Below are 22079 nucleotides of genomic sequence, written 5' to 3'. Positions count from 1 at the left end.
AGCGCAGTGACGGAGGTGCGAGAGCAAGGGGAGGCGCTGAAGGAAGTGGAGGAGACGTTATTGCAGCACGGTGATCAACTTGCCTCAATGGGGAAAGAGATACGGAAGGTGATGGATACTAACAAGGATCTGCGAGGAAAAATGGAAGACCTGGAAAACAGATCCAGGTGACAGAATTTGAGGATTGTGGGGCTGCCCGAAGGAGTTGAAGGACCGAAGCCAACTGAGTACTTTGCCGCGATGCTGGTAAAATTATTGGGGGAGGGGGAGGATCCCTCCCGATATGAACTGGATCGGGCTCATCGGTCGTGGAGGCCTATACCAAAGGCGTGTGAGCCGCCAAGGGCAGTGACTCTGTGCTTCCGTAGGTACAGGGTGAAGGAGAAGGTCCTGAGCTGGGCCAAGCAGAAGCGAGTGGTGCAGTGGGCTGGAGCTGGTATACGTGTATACCAGGACTTTACGGTGGAGCTGGCGAGGAGGCGGGCTGCCTTCAACCGGGTGAAGAGGGCACTGTACATTAGCAAGGTGCGGTGCGGCATTGTATATCCAGCAAAGCTAAGGGTGACTTACAAGCTCAGGGACTTTTATTTTGGAACGGCGGAAGCAGCGGAGGAGTTTGCGAAAGCAGAAGGACTGTGGCAGAACTGACAAATTGAGGAATGGCCATGTGCCGATGTAACCTCATGACTGTATTTTCTTTTTTGTATCACTGCGGCGGGTGTAGAGATTAAAGGAGCCAATGTGGTATATATTTGGACAAGGGAGGGGACGGGACTTTCACTCGAAATGAGAGTTCTTTGGGGTGTAGGTGAGTATGCGGGGTTTGTGTGCTAAAAGGGAATCTTTGGGCTTTCCTAGGGCCTGGCAAGTGGGAAAGGGACCCGGGCGGGGGCCTCCACGCTGGCCGGTTTAAGCCGGCCAGTGAACGGGAGTGAGGTGGGGGGAGGGGCTGCGGCCATCGGAGCCTGGCAGAACAGGGTCCGAGTAGTCTAGCCGGGGTGGAAAGTTGGGGGGAAGGAACCGAGGTTGGGAGGAGGAGTTTTACAAGAGGCAGGGGACAGGAGCTGGAGACCTGCGGCGGGGGGGGGAGGGAAGGGAGGAAGGAAAGAGAGGAAAGAGAGCTGTGTAAGATTAAGGGTGACTACGGGTAATCCCTGATTCCTTTTTGCCATTTGTTTATGTAAACATGCGGGTTGAGGTTTGGGGGTTGGTGGGTAGATGGGATCGTTGTTACTATGGGGACTGACATATCTTGCTGATTATTGTTTATTGTTGATGGATGTAAATGTGGGAGAAAATGTGAAAAGGAGGAGAATTTTTTTTTTTAATTTTTAAAAAGATAATGATAATGTATAAATACTGAACTGATTGTCTGTAAAAGCGTGGACTTGGGAAGGAATCAGCAGTGGTACTAACTGCTCTCTGACCTCAAACTTCAGCCATTACTGCATGCAGTCTTTTCGTAAATAAAGCCTTGTTATTTTGCCTTAACGAGCGTTGTTGAATCTTTCTACTACAGTCCAGAAGCAGGAAATTATTGACTTCAACAGTACAGCATGGGGTTACATACAGAGTAAAGCTCCCTCCACGCTGACCCCATCTAACACTCCCAGGACAGGTACAGCACGGGATTATATACAGAGTAAAGCTCCCTCTGCACTGTCCCCATCAAACACTCCCAGGACAGGTACAGCACAGGGTTAGATACAGAGTAAAGCTCCCTCTACACTGTCCCCATCAAACACTCCCAGGACAGGTACAGCGCGGGGTTAGATACAGAGTAAAGCTCCCTCCACACTGTCCCCATCAAACACTCCCAGGACAGGTACAGCACGGGGTTAGATACAGAGTAAATCTCCCTCCACGCTGTCCCCATCAAACACTCCCAGGGCAGGTACAGCGCGGGGTTAGATACAGAGTAAAGCTCCCTCCACACTGTCCCCATCAAACACTCCCAGGGCAGGTACAGCGCGGGGTTAGATACAGAGTAAAGCTCCCTCCACACTGTCCCCATCAAACACTCCCAGGACAGGTACAGCACGGGGTTAGATACAGAGTAAATCTCCCTCCACGCTGTCCCCATCAAACACTCCCAGGGCAGGTACAGCATGGGGTTAGATACAGAGTAAAGCTCCCTATACACTGTCCCCATCAAACACTCCCAGGACAGGTGCATTACGGGGTTAGATACAGAGTAAAGCTCCCTATACACTGTCCCCATCAAACACTCCCAGGACAGGTGCATTACGGGGTTAGGAATGGAACAAAATTCAATCATCTCCAATTCTTAATGAATTAACGATTGGCAGAATCAAACATCAAGGTATCAATAATCGACCAATCACCATCTAAACACTGAGAATGCTGACCCATCTAGATCCTCCTGCCCACCCCCTTCACACAGGTCCCGGACATGTGATGGGAGAAGATAGCGACTCGAAACCTCCCTTGTGGTTCGAGTGTGATCACAATCTGACGTGTTTACATGGATAGAGGCAGAGAATTCTATTATGGATAGAGTGTATTGGAAACAGCTGTTTGTCACTTCGACCATTGTTGAAATCACTTTCACTGGGACAGGATTAAAGCCAGCATTTAATTCAAAATCCAGCAGATACAGAGGCACATATAGCTAGAGAGGACTTCTCTTTAATCAGACTGAAATATTCTGCCAAATGCAGTTCCTCCACTTTGGTGCCACTCTCAATATTTCAATGACAGCGAACGATGTTGCCATTGGTCTCGACCAGCCACAGAGTTCCCAGATCGGCAGTCACGTGCCGGAACTTTCTCCCGAGGAAGTGAATACGGGCCCATTTTAACCCTTGGGGTTTATGAGCACTGATTCCAACTCTGCAGAATGAAGGCAGAACAAGACTCTTACAATCACAAATAATCATTTGGTTCCTTCACCAATCTCCCTCCATACTGACCCTCCGACAGTGCTGTGCTCCCTCAGTACTGACCACCCTCTGACAGTGTTGCACTCCCTCACACACTCATGCATTCTCTTGTACTCACCCCACAACCTCTCTCACATTCAGCCCTCCTCACTCAGTCAGTCTCGCACACTCACCCTCATTCACTCAGTCTCTCTCATTCTCCTGGCACTCACTCAGTCTCTCAAACTCACTCCTCATGCTCATTGTGTCTCTCGTAGTCACCCCCAGGCACACACTCAGCCTCTCGACTTTTACTATCACAAATAATCATTTAGTTCCTTTGCCAACCTCCCTTAATACTGACCCCTTGACAGTGCAGCACTCCCTCAGTACTGACCCTCTGACAGTGCAGCACTCCCTCAGTACTGACCCTCTGACAGTGCAGCACTCCCTCAGTGCTGACCCTCTGACAGTGCAGCACTCCCTCAGTACTGACCCTCTGACAGTGCAGCACTCCCTCAGTGCTGACCCTCTGACAGTGCAGCGCTCCCTCAGTGCTGCCCCTCTGACAGTGCAGCACTCCCTCAGTACTTTTGCTGAGGGCAGACTTAATTGAAGAGTTTAAAATTATGAGAACTGCAGATAGAACAGATAAGAAGGCCCAATACCTCATGGTTAAGGTGCCTCTAATCAGGGGCAATTTAAATTTTATGTTAGAGGTCGGAGATTCAAGGATATTTTTTCATCCATAGTGTTGTGAGGATCTGGAACTTACTGCCTGAAGGGGAAGAGGGAGCCAGAAGCCACCATCACATTTAAGAAGTTCTTGGATATGAACTTGAAGTGGTATAATGTACAAGGGAATGGACCAAGTGCCGGAAAGTGGGATTAGGCTGGTGACTAGGAACCAACAAGATGGACTGAATGGCCTTCTTTCATTCTGCAAAGCTGCTGTCATTTCCATGATTATATGAACTGGGAAATAAATATCTTATTGCACGTTTATTTTTGAAATGGTGCAACCGGTTTCACGCGTGACACGAGTTCCGTACCTGTGATAGACCACACCTCCGCGGCTAATTGCATAGACAGCCCCATTCGTTCCAACCTCAACCATCTGGAATAGACCAGGTACCCTCAGCCAGTCTGACCCAACACAGGACTCCGACTTGACCTTCAATCGGCAGTAGATGTAGCCGGCAGCGTTGACGCCCCAGCAGGTCCCGGGTCCGCATGAATAATACTTCATCTTACCAGCAATTCTCCTGTAAGTTGGGGTAAAATAGTTGGCTGCTGTGACTGTGGCTTGCTTGTTGGAACAAAAGACAATGTTGCCTCTGTTAACTCCAGCCACAATCTGATCCCCACCAGCATCGATCTGCATCAGCAGTCCTGTCAGGAGGGAGCACATTAGGGTGAGGGAATTACATTCTATTGACCTACTGTTGTCACATCAGTGAATTGAGGCTGGGGCGAGAACAGAGACTATTTGATCATTAAAGAGTCAGTATAAACAGCGCAATCCAGCAAACAGTCTACAGTGTCTATTTAAACAGCAAAGCACAGCAAACAGTTTGCAGAGTCTTTTTAATCACTGCAGCACAAGTAATGTAGAAGTCTACTTAATTGGCCCAGCACAGCAAACAGTCTGCAGGATCTGACTTAATCAGCACACCCACAGCAAACAGTCTACTGAGTCTCTATAAACAGTACACCACAGCAGTCTGTTTAAACAGTGCATGACAACAAATAGCCTGCAGTTTATTTGTTTAATGCAGTGTTTTTCAAACTTTTATCCGGGGACCCATTTTTACCAACCGGCCAACCTTTGTGACCCCCGCTGGCCGACCTTCGGGGCCCACGCCAGCTGAACTTTGCGACCCCTGCTGGCCAACCTTTGGGACCCATGCCGGCCGACGTTCGCGACCCCCGCCAGCCGATCTTCATGACCCACGCCGGCCGACCTTTGCGACCCACCATTTCCTCTTACCTGGTTTGCTGCTGACAAAATGGAGCAATCGCAATCGCGCCCAAAGCACGTGACGTCGACTTTGGGGGGCGTGACCTGCTCTTTGCCTCCCTTCAGGCTGGAACATTACATAAACTTTTTTTTAAAGTCGTCTGCTGCGTCTCCAATTGCGCAGATTTGTGCGCAACAACCGGCTTTTAACAATGCCAGCTGCGAGTGGCCTTCAAAATGACGGTCGCAACCATATAAAAAAATGCCAGGCGTACTGCGCATGCGTGCCCGCTAATTGGTGCGCATGCACATAAACACGGTGGTTCTGCGCGTGCGCACCTGTGAGCGGGCACACATGCGCAGTGTGCCCGCATTTTTTAATATGGTCGCGGCCGTCATTTTGAAGGCTGCTTGCAGCCGTCATTGTTAAAAGCCGGTTGTTGAGCGTGAATTTGCGCAATCGGGAGCGCTGCGACGGATGGCTCCGTCACCCGCCCGCGACCCACCCGCGGGCCACGATCCCGACTTTGAAAATACCTGGTTTCATGCATTGCAACATAATTACAACAGAATACAAAGTTTATCCAAACAGCACGTCAGAGCAAAATGCCTGCAGGGTCTGTTGAAAAAGAGTTTCTCTGAGCAACAGCGAATAGAGCCTCTGTCTGAAACTACAGCAAAGCTTCCCAATTGAAGCAGGGCGATTTCTCCAGCAAAACGGAGTGAGATAGTTATACGGTACAAATTATGGCCGCGATGTGCGGCTCATATTTTTTATGATTATACCGATGACTCTACACTTTGTAAAGTCCTTTGATGGGTGTGGTGTGCTTTCGCTCAAGGAAGGAAAAAAATCGAGCATGCATTTATGTAGAACCCTACGCATCCCAAGGCCTTTTGCAGTCAATTAAGCACTGTTGATATGTAACCAATGTTGAAAAGTTGGAAAGGCAGTCGCCCAGTTTGTGCCGAGCAAAATTAAATGAGGTAAACGATAGGGAATTGGAAATATTTGAACAGGTCTTCAGTACTGCAGCTCAATCTCATGAAGGGCAAGCACAATCAAGGATGATGCAGAGAACCTATTGAGAAATGCAAGTCAGAAATTAATGAGATCAGTGCTTTTACAGGTGTTGAATAGCTGACCTGCCAGTATAGCCCAGGATCCTTCAACCAGTCTGTAAAGCTTCTGGTCCCTGCCGACGCCCCAGACTCCAGCCGCACCCACGGTGACATGGCCAAGATTTCCTGGTACTCTGGCCCAAAATCCACCCCTTCTGGTGAAGACGTTACCATTGAAATCCACCGCAAATACCAGGCCATTGCTGGCGTCGATTTGTTTCATGCGCCCCGCGATCTGCTTGCAGACAAGAGCTGGAGAGAGAGAAAGAAAGGTAATTTGTCAAAGCCCATCTTCCACCTATGCAGGGAAGGATGGCATATGAATAATGGATGACACATCATCTTGAGGGGTGTAGTGATATCATGGTTGTGTTGTAATTCGGCGATTGACCACTTGGAGTCCCAAGTATATAAGTGAGTGTTAGAGTTAGGTAACCTCAGACTGACTGGAGAGCTGGAAGAGAGACGTTGCTTGTACGTGATCAATCATACTGTTATTCATCTGTTGTTTTGTATATAGTTGACCCACAGTTAATGGTAATAAATCATTTATAGCTTTAGCTACAAGTGTTTTTGTAATATACATCAGGCCACCCAACAAGAACATAACATGGTACCAGAGTTAGATATTAAACACTGATATAAAAACTATCACATCATCGGTGAAACCTGCCACGAGATCCACAGATTTTTGAAGATTTTGCAGGCTGCATGAATGAACCACAAAGGATTGGACCAACACTCCAATGATTCTGAGAACATTATCAGTAAATTCAGCGATGTGTTCACAGGTTTTGGTGCACTACCATTCACCTACAAGATACAATTCAAAGAGGATGAAAAACCTCTGATACAGTCACCAAGAAGAATATCTGCACCTGTCCAGGATCACCTCTAAAAGGAGCTAGACAGAATGACAAAATTAAAAGTAATCAGAAAGATAGAAAAACCTACCGATTGGGTAAATTCAATGGTATGTGTAAAGAAACAGAATGGCCCTCAGGATGGTAGAGAGGAGCTTTCGCTACCTAGGAATACAGGTGGCTCGGAAATGGGAGGCATTACAGAGGCTCAACCTCACCCGGCTAGTGGAGCAAATGGAGGGGGACTTTAAAAGATGGGATATGCTCCCGCTTTCACTGGCGGGGAGGATACAGACCGTGAAAATGACAGTCCTCCCCAGATTTTTGTTTGTCTTCCAGTGCCTTCCCATCTTCATCCCTAAGGCCTTTTTCAAGCGGGTAAACAAGATTATTTTGGGCTTTGTATGGGCGAATAAAACCCCGCGTGTGAAGAAAATGTTGTTGCAGCGCAGTCGGGGGGGAGGGTGGGTTGGCGCTGCCGAACGTCTGCAACTACTACTGGGTGGCGAATATAGCGATGATGAGGAAGTGGGTGTTGGGAGAGGGGTCGACATGGGAGCAGATGGAGGCGGCATCATGCAAAGGCACCAGTTTGGGAGCACTGGTAACGGCACCTCTGCCGTTCTCGCTGGCCCATTACTCCACAGGTCCGGTGGTAGTGGCGGCACTGAGGGTTTGGGGGCAATAGAGGAGGTATAAGAAGGTGGAAAGTGCGTTGGTCTGGATCCCGATTTGCAATAACCACAAGTTCGCACCGGGCAGGATAGATGGAGGGTTCCGGAGCTGGCAGAGAGCAGGAATTAGACGGATGGGAGATCTATTCCTCGACGGGAGATTTCCCAATCTGAAAGCGCTGGAGGACAAGTTCAAGCTGCCGCCGGGGAATGGTTTCAGATATCTGCAAGTGCGGGATTGTCTGAGGAAACAGGTGTTGGCTTTCCCGCTGTTGCCACCACGGGGGATACAGGACAGAGTAGTGTCCGGTACCTGGGTGGGGGAGGGGAAAGTGTTGGATATCTATCAGGAGTTACTGGAGGCGGAGGAGACCCCAGTGGAGGAACTGAAGGGCAAATGGGAGGAGGAGCTAGGTGGGGAGTTAGAGGCGGGTCTGTGGGCGGATGCCCTAAGCAGGGTTAATTCCTCCTCTTCATGTGCCAGGCTCAGTCTAATACAATTTAAAGTGCTACACCGGGCACACATGACGGCGGCGAGGATGAGCAAGTTTTTCGGGGGAGAAGATAGATGTGCGAGGTGTGCGGGAAGCCCAGCAAACCATGTCCACATGTTTTGGGAATGCCCGAAGTTTGTAGGATTCTGGCAGGGGTTTGCCAAGGCAATGTCCAAGGTGCTAGGTACGCGGGTGGTGCCGAGTCCAGAGATAGCGATCTTTGGAGTGTCAGAAGATCCGGGTGTTCAGGGAGTGAAAGAGGCCGCCGTTTTGGCCTTTGCCTCCCTGATAGCCCGGAGACGCATCCTTTTAATGTGGAGGGGACTCGAAGCCCCCCCAGTGTGGAGACTTGAGTCAGTGACATTGCTGGGTTTCTCAAGCTGGAGAAAATAAAGTTTGCCTTGAGGGGGTCAATGCTGGGGTTCTCTCGGAGGTGGCAGCCGCTCGTCGACTTTCTCGGGGAAAATGAAAATGTCAGCAGATGCAGCATTCTGAAGGGGGGTGCGGGTAGGTGCAATATGGTTAAGGGATGTCCAGAAGGGGTTGGGTGGTAAATATTTAGTTTACCATGTTGATGTTTATGTTATTATTATTCTGTTTGTTATTGTTGTATAAAAATGTTGTAAATACTTCAATAAAAATATTTTAAAAGAAGGAAACAGAATGGCGAAATTCACATCTGTATGGATCCCAAAGATCTTAACAAGGATATCAGAAGAGAACATCACCACATCCCAAAGCGTGAGGAAATCACATCTGAAATGGCTAGTGCACAATTCTTTACGAAACGTGACACTTCTCAAGGTTTCCAGCAACTAACGTTAGAGGAACAAAGTACAAAGTGCTGCAATTTGAATATGCCATTTGGACAGTACTGTTTTCTGAGAATGCCGTTAGGCATAATTTTGGCATCAGAAATTTCTCACCGTGCCATGGAGCACATAATCAAAGGCATCGAAGGTGTACGTTGTGTTCTGCATTATGGTTGTAGTATAGGTACACACAGAACATCTCGTTCTTTAACTAGTCAGATGATTAACAAGATTAACACATGGAAAGATAACTAACGAATTGTGATACAGACAGTAACAAATAAATGAATTCAGTGAATTCTTCTGGAGCTACTTCTAGTGCAACCATCCTCTTGTATGACTCACTACCAACTGCCGGGTATCTCGAGTTACATGGTAGATCTTTTTACCACCAGCTGGTTGGAGGTCGCATCGATAACTATACACATTGATGGACAACTATATACAAACCTGTGCACAGGCCCCCTTCCTTTGGAAGTGTTAATGTTTACATGTACAAATGTAACTGTGCTTTACACAACATGATATGCCTGATAATTTTAAACATGTCCCTTGTGAACAGCTTATTACGCGTTCTGAATGACATTGTCCCGGATGCTTGATTTCGCTTCAACTTTCAGAAGACCGATTTTCTGGCTGGTCTTCTCTGTTTCATCCCGTCTTCTCCGTCATTATCTTTAATTGTTCTACACTCATGGTACGATGTTATACTCTGTGTTATGGCCACAGAACATATGCATTGACTAGTAAGATAATTTATTAACAGGATTAACACGTGGAAAAATAACTAATGAATTGTGAAACACACAGTAATGAATAAATGAATTCAGTGAATTCTCCTGGAGCTACTTTGAGTGTGCCTATCCTCATGTATGACTTACTACCAATTGTTCGACTCACGGTAGCTTTATATTGCCACCAGCTGGTTGGAGGGGCATTGATAACTATATACATTGATGGAGAACTATATACATTGATCGGCGCTGAGGACCCAGGTCATTGTCCGTGTGGAGTTTGCACATTCTCCCCATGTCTGCGTGGGTTTCACCCCCACAACCCAAAGATGTGCAGGTTCGGTGGATTGGCCACGCTAAATTGCCCCTTAATTGGAAAAAAAATAATTGGGTACTCTAAATTTATTTTTTAATAAGCTATATACATTGATGGACAACTGCACAGGCATATCACCACTTTTGTGTGTACGTGGCTGACATTGTTTGGGGCTCAACCACCGAAGAGCACAATACAAAGTTGCTTAAAGTTCTAATGAGCATCAGGAGAAATGGGCTGAAGCTCATCAAGCAAAAGTGCCAATTTGGAGTAACTGAGGTCACATTCCTCGGTGACAAGCTCTCATTGCATGGCATTGAACCTGACAAGGACAAAATCCAAGCAATTTTCAACATCCAAAACCACACAACAAGAAAGCCATGTTAAGAGTGATGGGTATGATCAATTTTAGAGGGAAATTAATTCCAAACCTGTCAGCAAAAACAGCACATCTACGTGATCTCCTGAACAAGACAACGGATTTCACTTGGACTGTGCAACATGAGCAAGAGTGGGAGAAGCTCAAGACTTCACTAACCACCACGCTAGTTCCCACATTTTGTGACCCATCTGAGCAGATTGAAGTGTCAATGGACACGTCGAAAGATGGTCTAGGAGCAGTTCTTCTGCAACTAGAGCATGACGATTAGAAACCAATCGCGTATGCATCACGATCCATGACGACAACAGAGCAGAGGTATGCTCAAATAGAAAAAGAATGCCTAGGTTTAGTTGTAGGCTTGGAGAAATTCCACGGCTACCTGCATGGCTTCCAACTTTCACAATTGAGACAGGTAATCGTCCTTTGGATAACATCATCAACGAGAATCTCAACCGCATGTCTCCGCGCATTCAGGGGTTGATGATGAAGCTACAACACTATGACTTCAATCTCATCTACACGCCAGGCAAATATTTGTTCTTAGCAGATGCATTATCGAGAATGCCATTACAAAATATTAGTAGTGAAATTGCAGAAGGTCTGCATGTCAATCTTATTTCCCCACTACTACCAGTATCAGATACAAAATTCTGTGAGATCCAAGAAGAGACCAGGAAGGATCAAACACTTCAAGAGATGATGAGGAACATCAACTCACACTGGCCCAGAGGTCTATGTATGGAGTTCTACAATATAAAATCTGAACTCAGTATTGTTAATGGAGTGGTACTTTGTTTGAACACTCTAGTTATACCTCAATCTTGTCGCAAGAGTGTACTTAAGAGGATACATGAAGGACATCTCGAGATTGAGAAGTGTAAACAGAGAGCTTGTGACTCTGTTTACTGGCCAGGTATAAACCAGGATATTGACAGGATGGTCAGTTGTTGTTACATATGCGAGACGCATTGTTGCAAGCAAACAAGAGAATCTATGCAAGTATCTGATTTACCTATGCAGAAAGTAGCTATTAATTTCTTTCACCTATGAGGGAAAGATTATTTAATGATTATAGACAATTTTTCAAACTATCCCGAAATGGCTCTACTGTCAACTGTAGCGGCAAGCCGTGTAACACTGCATACCAAGTAAATTTTTTTGCTTGACACGGAATTCCTCAAGTGACAATGGTCCTTGCTTTAGCTATAAAGTGTGGCAACACTTCGCAGTCATGTTTGATTTCAATCACGTCACGTCATGTCAATTTGTACCCACAAGCCAATGGAAAAGCCAAAAAAGGTGTACATATTGTCAAGCAATTGTTGAAGAAAGCAATGGACAGCCAGTCTGATCCATACCTCGCACTATTGAGTTACAGAGCATCACCATTGTCACATGGTAGATCACCAGCAGAGTTCGTCATGAATAGAAGGTTGCGCACCACACTTGCAAACTTGGAAAAGAAGGAGGAGAATGCAGTGGTATTGCAGGTAATGCAAAACATTAAAGCAAAACAAAAACAGTTCTACGATAGAGTGTCCAGAACGTTACCACCTCTGAGTACATAGAACATAACAGCGCAGATGACATTGTGAGAATAGAAGATTCAGGCAATTGGTTGAGAAAAGCCATTGTACTTGAAGAAGTAGCACCTCGTTCCTACAATGTACAGACAGAGGAGGGGTTGGTTTTAAAAAGAAATGGTCGCGTACTCTTGAAAACCAGAGAAGACTGTCACAACAATGTGATGGATGACGGATCTACGTCAGAATCAACGTCAGCTGCAGTGCCAGATAGTTCAGCTGTTCCTGAGCATGAGAATGTCATGGAGAACATTGAATCTACATGTTCTGAGCAGCAAGGTCAAACTTTGAGAAGATCAACCAGAGTCAGAAGAAAACCTGATCAACTCAATTTGTAGATTTGGACTATTTGTACATACTATGTTTGCTGTTCTTATATAGATATATGTATATTTGTTAAACTAGTTTTTAATTTTAAAAGAAAAAATAATACTGTTAGACACACAGGCTAATGATATCATATGTAAATATACTGATTATAATGTAATCATTTATTCCTTCATAGGAAAGGGGATGTAGTGATATCATTGTTGTATTGAAATTCACTGATTGACCACTAGGAGTCTCATTAGTATATAAGTGAATGTTAGAGTCAGGTGACCTCAGACTGACTGGAGAGCTGGAAGAGGGAGGTCGCTTGTGCATGATGATACTGTAATTCATCTGTTGTTTTGTACATGGTTGCCCAGAGTTAATGTTAAATAAATCGTTCATGGCTTTAGCTACAAGTGTTCTTGTAATATAAATCAGGCTATCCAACAAGAACATAAAGGGCGGCGTTGTACAAACTATGTTGTCTTCTCTAGGACCTAGGAGCAGGAGTAGGCCATTTGACCCCTTGAGCCTGCTCCATCACCCTTATATCATGACTGATCTGGTCGTGGCCTCAACTGCTCTTTCCCTTTGACCCATATCCGCCCCTCCCTTAACCATTGACTCCCTTGTCAATCAAAAACCCTTCCAATTCTGCCTTGAATAAATTCAATGACCCCGCAGCCTCCAGGCTTTCTAGGGAATAGAATTCCACAGACAAATGACCCTTTGAGGGAAATCAATTCCTCCTTGTTTCTGTTTTAAATGGGATTCCTCTTATTCTTAAACTGTGTCCCCCTGGTTCTCATCTCTCCAACAAGTGAAAACACCCTCTTGGTACCTACCCCATTAAAGCCCCACAGGATCGTATAGGCTTCATTAAGATGACCCATCAATCTTCTACATTCCAATAGGCCCAACCTGTTAAATCTTCATAAGGTAAGCCCCTCATCCCAAGAATGGTCTTGTTTATTTCCAATTCCTCAGAATCTAGAAGATTGAGAGGACCGGGGAGGGCCAGTTTGGGGTGTGGGTGGGGCGTGGGGCGTGGGGCGGCGGCGGGGGGGAGGGGGATGAATTGATTGAAGTTTCCCATAAAAACCACAAGTGATGGGGGAAAATGGGAAAATATTTCCACAGCTTGTGGAGTCCAAGGAGCTGAGTCGAACATTTGGGCCGGGATTCTCCAATAATGGGGCTATAATAATTTTTAAAAAAATAATAATCGCTTATTGTCACAAGTAGGCTTCAATGAAGTTACTGCGAAAAGCTCCTAGTCGCCACATTCCGGCGCCTGTTCGGGGAGGCCGGTACGGGAATTGAACCCGCGCTGCTGGCCTTGTTCTTCATTACAAGCCAGCTATTTAGCCCACTGTGCTAAACCAGCCCCAATGGGCTATGTCCCCCGGGCGTGAATCACTCCAGACTTTTTTCAAAAAGTCCGGAGTGATTCTCCGATTTTAAGAGGGATAGCAGGGCCCTGGCATACGCCATGCAGCTCCTGCTGCCGATTGGGGGCCCTGCACATCCGGCCCATGGTCCTCGCATGCGCGCAGCGGCCGCTTCCGCGCCAGGCCTGTGCAACATGGCAGAGCCACCCAGCAGGCCGGCGCGGAAGAAGATAGGCCCCCCCCGGATCGCGCGCGCCCGCCGATCGGTAGCCCCCGATCGCAGGCCTGGCCGTCGTGGAGGCCCCCCCCGGAGTCTGATCCCCCGCCCCCCCCCCACCAGGATGGCCGCCGCAGCCGCGTGTCCGAGCTCCCTCTGGGTGGAACCATGTTGGAATCACACCGCCGCAACTCGGCCGTTCGACCGTGGAGAATCGCCGCGGGGGCCTCTTTAAACGGCCCCCGACCGGCACCGCAATGACTGCACGCGTATGGCTGGTGGCGATTCTCCGGCCCACGGAGAATCACACCCCGGCGTCAGATCCGATCGCGGGTCTGAGGCCCCATTCTGCGCCTAGCGCGATTTCGGCGTGGGGGCTCGGAGAATCCCGTCCTTAGAGTCAGGCTTTTCCGGGGGGAAATTAGGAAGGAAATAGTATTGCTCAATTTTAGAGGAAGCTGAACAGGCAGATGAGGAAGATGGGAATGCCGAGTTACGTGGAAGATTTAGGTAAGAAAAGATGTGTAGAGGCTCGAGTGGATCATACACATTGCCATGGTCTGGATGGACCGAATGGCCTGTTTCTGGGCCGTCTCTCCTGTGTAATATGATGTAAACACACAAAAGAGAGGTACTCTCCTTCCATAAATGGCAATTGATGCCGTATCAATGGATAAGCTCTTATCTGAGATTGGGAGTTTCTTGTTAGCCAGAAGGGATTAAGGGGCATGGGGACAAGGCAGGTAGATGGAGTTAGGTGGCTGATCTGCTAGGATCTAATCAAAGGACCTTAATGAACCAGATGGGTTTCTACGACAATAGGTTTCCTGGCCATCATTTTAATTTTAATTTCAGATTTTTATTTTTATCAAATTTAAACATTTGGGATGGCGGGATTCAAAACTGGGTCCCCAGAGCATAACCCTGGGTCTCTGGGTTACTAGTCTAGTGACCACTGGGCCACTGACCTCCAGGACATGGGGCGTCATTCTTCGACCCCCCGCCAGGTCGGAGAATGGCCGTTGGCCGCCGTGAATCCCGCCCCCGCCCCCGCCGAAGTCTCTGCTCCCGGAGATTGGGCAGGGGCGGGAATCGGGCCGCGCCGGTTGGCGGGACCCCCCGCTGGATTCTCCGGCCCGGATGGGCCGAAGTCCCGCCCAGAAATTGCCTGTCAAACAAGAACAAAGAACAAAGAAATGTACAGCACAGGAACAGGCCCTTCGGCCCTCCAAGCCCGTGCCGACCATACTGCCCGACTAAACTACAATCTTCTACACTTCCTGGGTCCGTATCCTTCTATTCCCATCCTATTCATATATTTGTCAAGATGCCCCTTAAATGTCCCTATCGTCCCTGCCTCCACTACCTCCTCCGGTAGTGAGTTCCAGGCACCCACTACCCTCTGCGTAAAAAACTTGCCTCGTACATCTACTCTAAACTTTGCCCCTCTCACCTTAAACCTATGCCCCCTAGTAATTGACCCCTCTACCCTGGGGAAAAGCCTCTGACTATCCACTCTGTCAATGCCCCTCATAATTTTGTATACCTCTATCAGGTCGCCCCTCAACCTCCTTCGTTCCAGTGAGAACAAACCGAGTTTATTCAACCGCTCCTCATAGCTTATGCCCTCCATACCAGGCAACATTCTGGTAAATCTCTTCTGCACCCTCTCTAAAGCCTCCACATCCTTCTGGTAGTGTGGCGACCAGAATTGAACACTATACTCCAAGTGTGGCCTAACTAAGGTTCTATACAGCTGCAACATGACTTGCCAATTCTTATACTCAATGCCCCGGCCAATGAAGGCAAGCATGCCGTATGCCTTCTTGACTACCTTCTCCACCTGTGTAGCCCCTTTCAGTGATCTGTGGACCTGTACTCCTAGATCTCTTTGACTTTCAATACTCTTGAGGGTTCTACCATTCACTGTATATTCCCTACCTGCATTAGCCCTTCCAAAATGCATTACCTCACATTTGTCCAGGTTAAACTCCATCTGCCATCTCTCCGCCCAAGTCTCCAGACAATCTAAATCCTGCTGTATCCTCAGACAGTCCTCATCGCTATCCGCAATTCCACCAACCTTTGTGTCGTCTGCAAACTTACTAATCAGACCAGTTACATTTTCCTCCAAATCATTTATATATACTACAAAGAGCAAAGGTCCCAGCACTGATCCCTGTGGAACACCACTGGTCACAGCCCTCCAATTAGAAAAGCATCCCTCCATTGCTACCCTCTGCCTTCTATGGCCTAGCCAGTTCTGTATCCACCTTGCCAGTTCACCCCTGATCCCGTGTGACTTCACCTTTTGTACTAGTCTACCATGAGGGACCTTGTCAAAGGCCTTACTGAAGTCCATATAGACAACATCTACTGCCCTACCTGCATCAATCATCTTAGTGACCTCCTCGAAAAACTCTATCAAGTTAGTGAGACACGACCTCCCCTTCACAAAACCGTGCTGCCTCTCACTAATACGTCCATTTGCTTCCAAATGGGAGTAGATCCTGTCTCGAAGAATTCTCTCCAGTAATTTCCCTACCACTGAAGTAAGGCTCACCGGCCTGTAGTTCCCGGGATTATCCCTGCCACCCTTCTTAAACAGAGGAACAACATTGGCTATTCTCCAGTCCTCCGGGACATCCCCTGAAGACAGCGAGGATCCAAAGATTTCTGTCAAGGCCTCAGCAATTTCCTCTCCAGCCTCCTTCAGTACGACGTAAATCAAACCTGGTATTTACCGGCGGGACCAGGCGGCGTGGGCGGGCTCCGGGGTCCTGGGGGGGGGCGCGGGGCGATCTGACCCCGGGGGGTGCCCCCACGGTGGCCTGGCCCGCGATCGGGGCCCACCGATCCGCGGGCGGGCCTGTGCCGTGGGGGCACTCTTTCCCTTCCGCCTCCACCACGGCCTCCACCATGGCGGAGGCAGAAGAGACTCTCCCCACTGCGCATGCGCGGGAAACTGACAGCGGCCGCTGACGCTCCCGCGCATGCGCCGGGAAACTGACAGCGGCCGCTGACGCTCCCGCGCATGCGCCGCATTTCCGCGCCAGCTGGCAGGGAAACAAACGCCATTTCCGCCAACTGGCGGGGCGGAAATCCCTCCGGCGTCGGCCTACCCCTCAATGTTGGGGCTCGGCCCCCAAAGATGCGGAGCATTATCACCTTTGGGCCGGCACGATGCCCGTCTGATTGGCGCCGGCTTTGGCGCCAGTCGGCGGACATCCCGCCGTTGGGGGAGAATTTCGCCCATGGTTTTGGGCGTAAATGCACAAGAGGAAAACAACCCAGGCATTAAAAAAATGGGGCCAGATTTTCCAGGCAGCGGAAAGATTAAGGCGGACACTGCTGACCCTCGATTTAAACTGCAAGTTTCCCTTTTATGTGGGAGGGCCTTTGGAGATTTTCTTCCTGTCTACACAATGCAGCCTTCAGTGATGGGGGCAATGAGAGGCAGTGACATGATACAGAGGCACCATTTCCTTGTCCCCTTTGATGTTAGCACCACAAGGTGTGAGTTCCAAAACTCTTGCAGCGTTGCTGCAAAAACTTTTATTCAAAGTTCTTCAACATTTTTAACAATTTTCCCCAAAATCTTCAATTGCTTTTATGAGTTTATATAACATTAAAACCTCCAGGAATGCCTCCAGCCAGAGTATGTAACTCTCACATGAGGTGACACCAGGGGCGGGATTCTCCGGAGAATCGGCGGGGGGGGCGCGCGAATCCCGCGAGCGGGTTAATTCCGAGGGGGCCTATGTTCCCCCGCGACGGGCCCCTGTAGGGCTCTGCCATGTTGCCCGGGGGCCGTCATGGAGACGGCAATCCACGCGCATGCACGGACCCGCGCCGCCCATATCGGCAGCTGGAACTGCGTGAAGCGCTCCAGTGCTCTGCTGGCTCCCACTGCGGCGCAGAAGCGCTGCTCCTAGTGGCCAGACGGCGCCGTCGCAAAACCCTCCTACGTTTATGACGGCGCCAACACTTAGCCCCATTATCGGAGAATCCCGCCCCATGTTAGAGAAAAAACTCCCATCTGTCCCAAGGCAATTTTCAGGCATAATAGACAAAACCAGGGTAATCGTTATGGAAAATAAAACATCCCTTTAAACGCCAAAGGATTGAGAAAAGGGGGAAGGCGGAGTCTGTCGGGTGTAAAGGCTCCAGAACTAAAACCTCAATCCATTTACCGCTAACAATTACCCCAGATAATTGGTTCATGGCTGGAAGATATTCCAGAGGCGAATACAACAGTGAGAAGAATTTGCAGCTTTCAGGAGAGGGAGAGGGAGAGAGTGAGTGAGAGAGAGTGAGAGAGGGAGAGAGAGTGAGTGAATGAGAGAGAAAGTGAGTGAGAGAGAGCGAGTGAGTGAGAGAGAGTGAGTGAATGAGAGAGAAAGTGAGTGAGAGAGAGAGGGTGAGTGAGCGAGAGAGAGAATGAGTGAATGAGAGTGTGTGGCAGAGAATGAGTGAGTGAATGAGGAGTTTGCAAGTGAGTGAGTGGGCGAGTGAACAAAAGAGAGTGAGAGAGAGTGCACTGAGTGAGAGGGGTGAGAAAGACAGAGAGAAAGTGAGAGAGAGGATGAGAAAGATAGTTTGAGATAGAGAGTGAGGAGTGAGAGAAGGGTAAGAGAGAGAGAGAGACTGACTAAGAGTGGGAGAGAGGGTGAGAGAGAGGGAGTGAAAGATTGAATAAGTGAATGAATGAATGAGTGAGATAAATTGAGAGAGATGAGAGAGTGAGCAAGAAGGAGAAACAGATTAGAAAGTGATAGAGAAAGGGTGAAAGGGAATGAGTGAGTGAGACAGTTTGAGAGAGAATGAGTGGGAGGATGTGTGAGAAAGAGAAAGGGGGTGAAAGGGAGTGAGAGACAAAGAAAGTGAGAGAGAAGGTGAGAGATTGAGCAAGAGAATTTGAGGCAGAAAGCGATTGTGTGAGAGATTGTATGTGAGAAAGAGAGAGACAGAGGTGATAAAGTGAGTGAGAGGGTTGGAGAGGGATTGGAAGACTGAGTGAGAGACAGTGAGAGCAAGTGAGTGAGTGTGTGAGATACAGAATGAGTGGAGGAGAGAATGAGAGTGTGTGATACACAGAGTGAGCAGGAGAGAAAGTATGAGCGTGTTAGACACAGAGTGAGTGAGAGTGTGTGATACACAGAGTGAGTGGGGGGAGAGAGAGTGTGTGATACACAGGGTGAGTGGGGGGAGAGAGTGTGTGATACACAGGGTGAGTGGGGGGAGAGAGAGTGTGTGTGAGACACAGGGTGAGTGGAGAGAGAGAGAGAGAGAGAGTGTGAGACACAGAGTGAGTGGGAGACAGAGAGAGGGTGAGTGTGTTAGCCACAATAAGTGGGGGACACAGAGTGAGTGAGACACAGAGTGAGTGGGGGGAGAGAGAGTGTGTGAGACACAGGGTGAGTGGGGGGGAGAGAGAGCGTGTGGGACACAGAGTGAGTGGGGGGAGAGAGAGAGTGTGTGAGACACAGAGTGAGTGGGGGGAGAGAGAGAGAGTGTGTGAGACACAGGGTGAGTGGGGGGGAGAGAGTGTGAGACACAGGGTGAGTGGAGAGAGAGAGAGTGAGTGTGTTAGACACAGAGTGAGTGGGAGACAGAGAGAGGGTGAGTGTGTTAGCCACAATGAGTGGGGGACACAGAGTGAGTGAGACACAGAGTGAGTGGGGGGGAGTGAGAGTGTGTGAGACACAGAGTGAGTGGGGGGAGAGAGAGTGTGTGAGACACAGGGTAAGTGGGGGGGAGTGAGAGTGTGTGAGACACAGGGTGTGTGTGGGGGGGAGAGAGAGTGTGTGAGACACAGGGTGTGTGTGGGGGGAGTGAGAGTGTGTGAGACACAGGGTGTTTGTGGGGGGGAGAGAGAGTGTGTGAGACACAGGGTGAGTGTGGGGAGAGAGAGAGTGTGTGAGACACAGGGTGAGTGGGGGGGGGGAGAGAGTGTGTGAGACACAGGGTGTGTGTGGGGGGGGGAGAGAGTGTGAGACACAGGGTGTGTGTGGGGGGGGAGAGAGTGTGTGAGACACAGAGTGAGTGGGGGGAGAGAGAGTGTGTGAGACACAGGGTGAGTGGGGGGGAGAGAGAGTGTGTGAGACACAGGGTGAGTGGGGGGGGGAGAGAGAGTGTGTGTGAGACACAGAGTGAGTGGGGGGGGGAGAGAGTGTGAGACACAGGGTGAGTGGAGAGAGAGAGAGAGTGAGTGTGTTTGACACAGAGTGAGTGGGAGACAGAGAGAGGGTGAGTGTGTTAGCCACAATGAGTGGGGGACACAGAGTGAGTGAGACACAGAGTGAGTGGGGGGGAGTGAGAGTGTGTGAGACACAGGGTGTGTGTGGGGAGTGAGAGTGTGTGAGACACAGGGTGAGTGGGGGGGGAGAGAGAGTGTGTGAGACACAGGGTGAGTGGGGGGGGAGAGAGAGTGTGTGAGACACAGGGTGTGTGTGGGGGGAGAGAGAGTGTGTGAGACACAGGGTGTGTGTGGGGGGAGAGAGAGTGTGTGAGACACAGAGTGTGTGTGGGGAGAGAGAGTGTGTGAGACACAGGGTGAGTGGGGGGGAGAGAGTGTGAGACACAGGGTGAGTGGGTGAGAGAGAGAGTGTGTGATACACAGGGTGTGTGTGGGGGGGGGAGAGAGTGTGAGACACAGGGTGAGTGGAGAGAGAGAGAGAGTGAGTGTGTTAGACACAGAGTGCGTGGGAGACAGAGAGAGGGTGAGTGTGTTAGCCACAATGAGTGGGGGACACAGAGTGAGTGAGACACAGAGTGAGTGGGGGGGAGTGAGAGTGTGTGAGACACAGGGTGTGTGTGGGGGGGGGGGAGAGAGTGTGAGACACAGGGTGTGTGTGGGGGGGGGGGTGGAGAGAGTGTGTGAGACACAGAGTGAGTGGGGGGAGAGAGAGTGTGTGAGACACAGGGTGAGTGGGGGGGAGTGAGAGTGTGTGAGACACAGGGTGTGTGTGGGGGGAGAGAGAGTGTGTGAGACACAGGGTGTGTGTGGGGGGAGTGAGAGTGTGTGATACACATGGTGTGTGTGGGGGGGGAGTGAGTGTGTGATACACAGGGTGTGTGTGGGGGGGAGAGAGAGTGTGTGAGACACAGGCTGTGTGTGGGGGGAGTGAGAGTGTGTGAGACACAGGGTGTGTGTGGGGGGGAGAGAGAGTGTGTGAGACACAGGGTGTGTGTGTGGGGAGTGAGAATGTGTGAGACACAGGGTGTGTGTGGGGGGGAGAGAGAGTGTGTGAGACACAGGGTGAGTGGGGGAGAGAGAGAGTGTGTGATACACAGGGTGTGTGTGGGGGGGAGAGAGAGTGTGTGAGACACAGAGTGTGTGTGGGGAGAGAGAGTGTGTGAGACACAGGGTGAGTGGGGGGGAGAGAGTGTAAGACACAGGGTGAGTGGAGAGAGAGAGAGTGAGTGTGTTAGACACAGAGTGAGTGGGAGACAGAGAGAGGGTGAGTGTGTTAGCCACAATGAGTGGGGGACACAGAGTGAGTGAGACACAGAGTGAGTGGGGGGGAGTGAGAGTGTGTGAGACACAGGGTGTGTGTGGGGGGGGGGAGAGAGTGTGAGACACGGTGTGTGTGGGGGGGTGGAGAGAGTGTGTGAGACACAGGGTGAGTGGGGGGGAGTGAGAGTGTGTGAGACACAGGGTGTGTGTGGGGGGGGAGAGAGAGTGTGTGAGACACAGGGTGTGTGTGGGGTGAGTGAGAGTGTGTGATACACAGGGTGTGTGTGGGGGGGAGAGAGAGTGTGTGATACACAGGGTGTGTGTGGGGGGGAGAGAGTGTGTGAGACACAGGGTGTGTGTGGGGGGAGTGAGAGTGTGTGAGACACAGGGTGTGTGTGGGGGGGAGAGAGAGTGTGTGAGACACAGGGTGTGTGTGGGGGGAGTGAGAGTGTGTGAGACACAGGGTGTGTGTGTGGGGGGGAGAGAGAGTGTGTGAGACACAGGGTGAGTGGGGGAGAGAGAGAGTGTGTGAGACACAGAGCGAGTGGGGGGGGAGAGAGAGAGTGTGAGACACAGGGTGAGTGGGGGAGAGAGAGAGTGTGTGAGACACAGGGTGTGTGTGGGGGGGGAGAGAGAGTGTGTGAGACACAGGGTGAGTGGGGGAGAGAGAGTGTGTGAGACACAGAGTGAGTGGGGGGGAGAGATAGTGTGTGTGAGACACAGGGTGTGTGTGGGGGGGGAGAGAGTGTGTGAGACACAGGGTGTGTGTGGGGAGAGAGAGAGTGTGTGAGACACAGGGTGAGTGGAGAGAGAGAGAGAGTGAGTGAGACACAGGGTGTGTGTGGGGAGTGAGAGTGTGTGAGACACAGGGTGAGTGG

At 49.7% G+C, this 22079-nt stretch overlaps 1 protein-coding gene across 1 annotated transcript in view; it reads right to left on the bottom strand.

Moving 5' to 3' along the window:
* Positions 1-2582: 2582 nt before the first annotated feature.
* LOC140387209 (fish-egg lectin-like) overlaps positions 2583-22079 on the bottom strand; it is a 59996-nt gene continuing 40499 nt past the window's right edge. Inside the window, exons 2-4 of the mRNA XM_072470190.1 lie at positions 5989-6216; positions 3935-4274; positions 2583-2853 (exon numbers count right to left, since the gene is read on the bottom strand). Of these exons, the coding sequence (XP_072326291.1) occupies positions 2712-2853; positions 3935-4274; positions 5989-6216 (710 nt within the window). The 3' untranslated portion in view covers positions 2583-2711. The remainder of the gene's footprint in view (positions 2854-3934; positions 4275-5988; positions 6217-22079) is intronic.

This window comes from Scyliorhinus torazame, chromosome 12, assembly GCF_047496885.1.
Source record: "Scyliorhinus torazame isolate Kashiwa2021f chromosome 12, sScyTor2.1, whole genome shotgun sequence".
NCBI lineage: Eukaryota > Metazoa > Chordata > Chondrichthyes > Carcharhiniformes > Scyliorhinidae > Scyliorhinus > Scyliorhinus torazame.
Note: the sequence above shows the minus strand (reverse complement) of the source record. Positions and strands in the feature narration are given on the sequence as shown.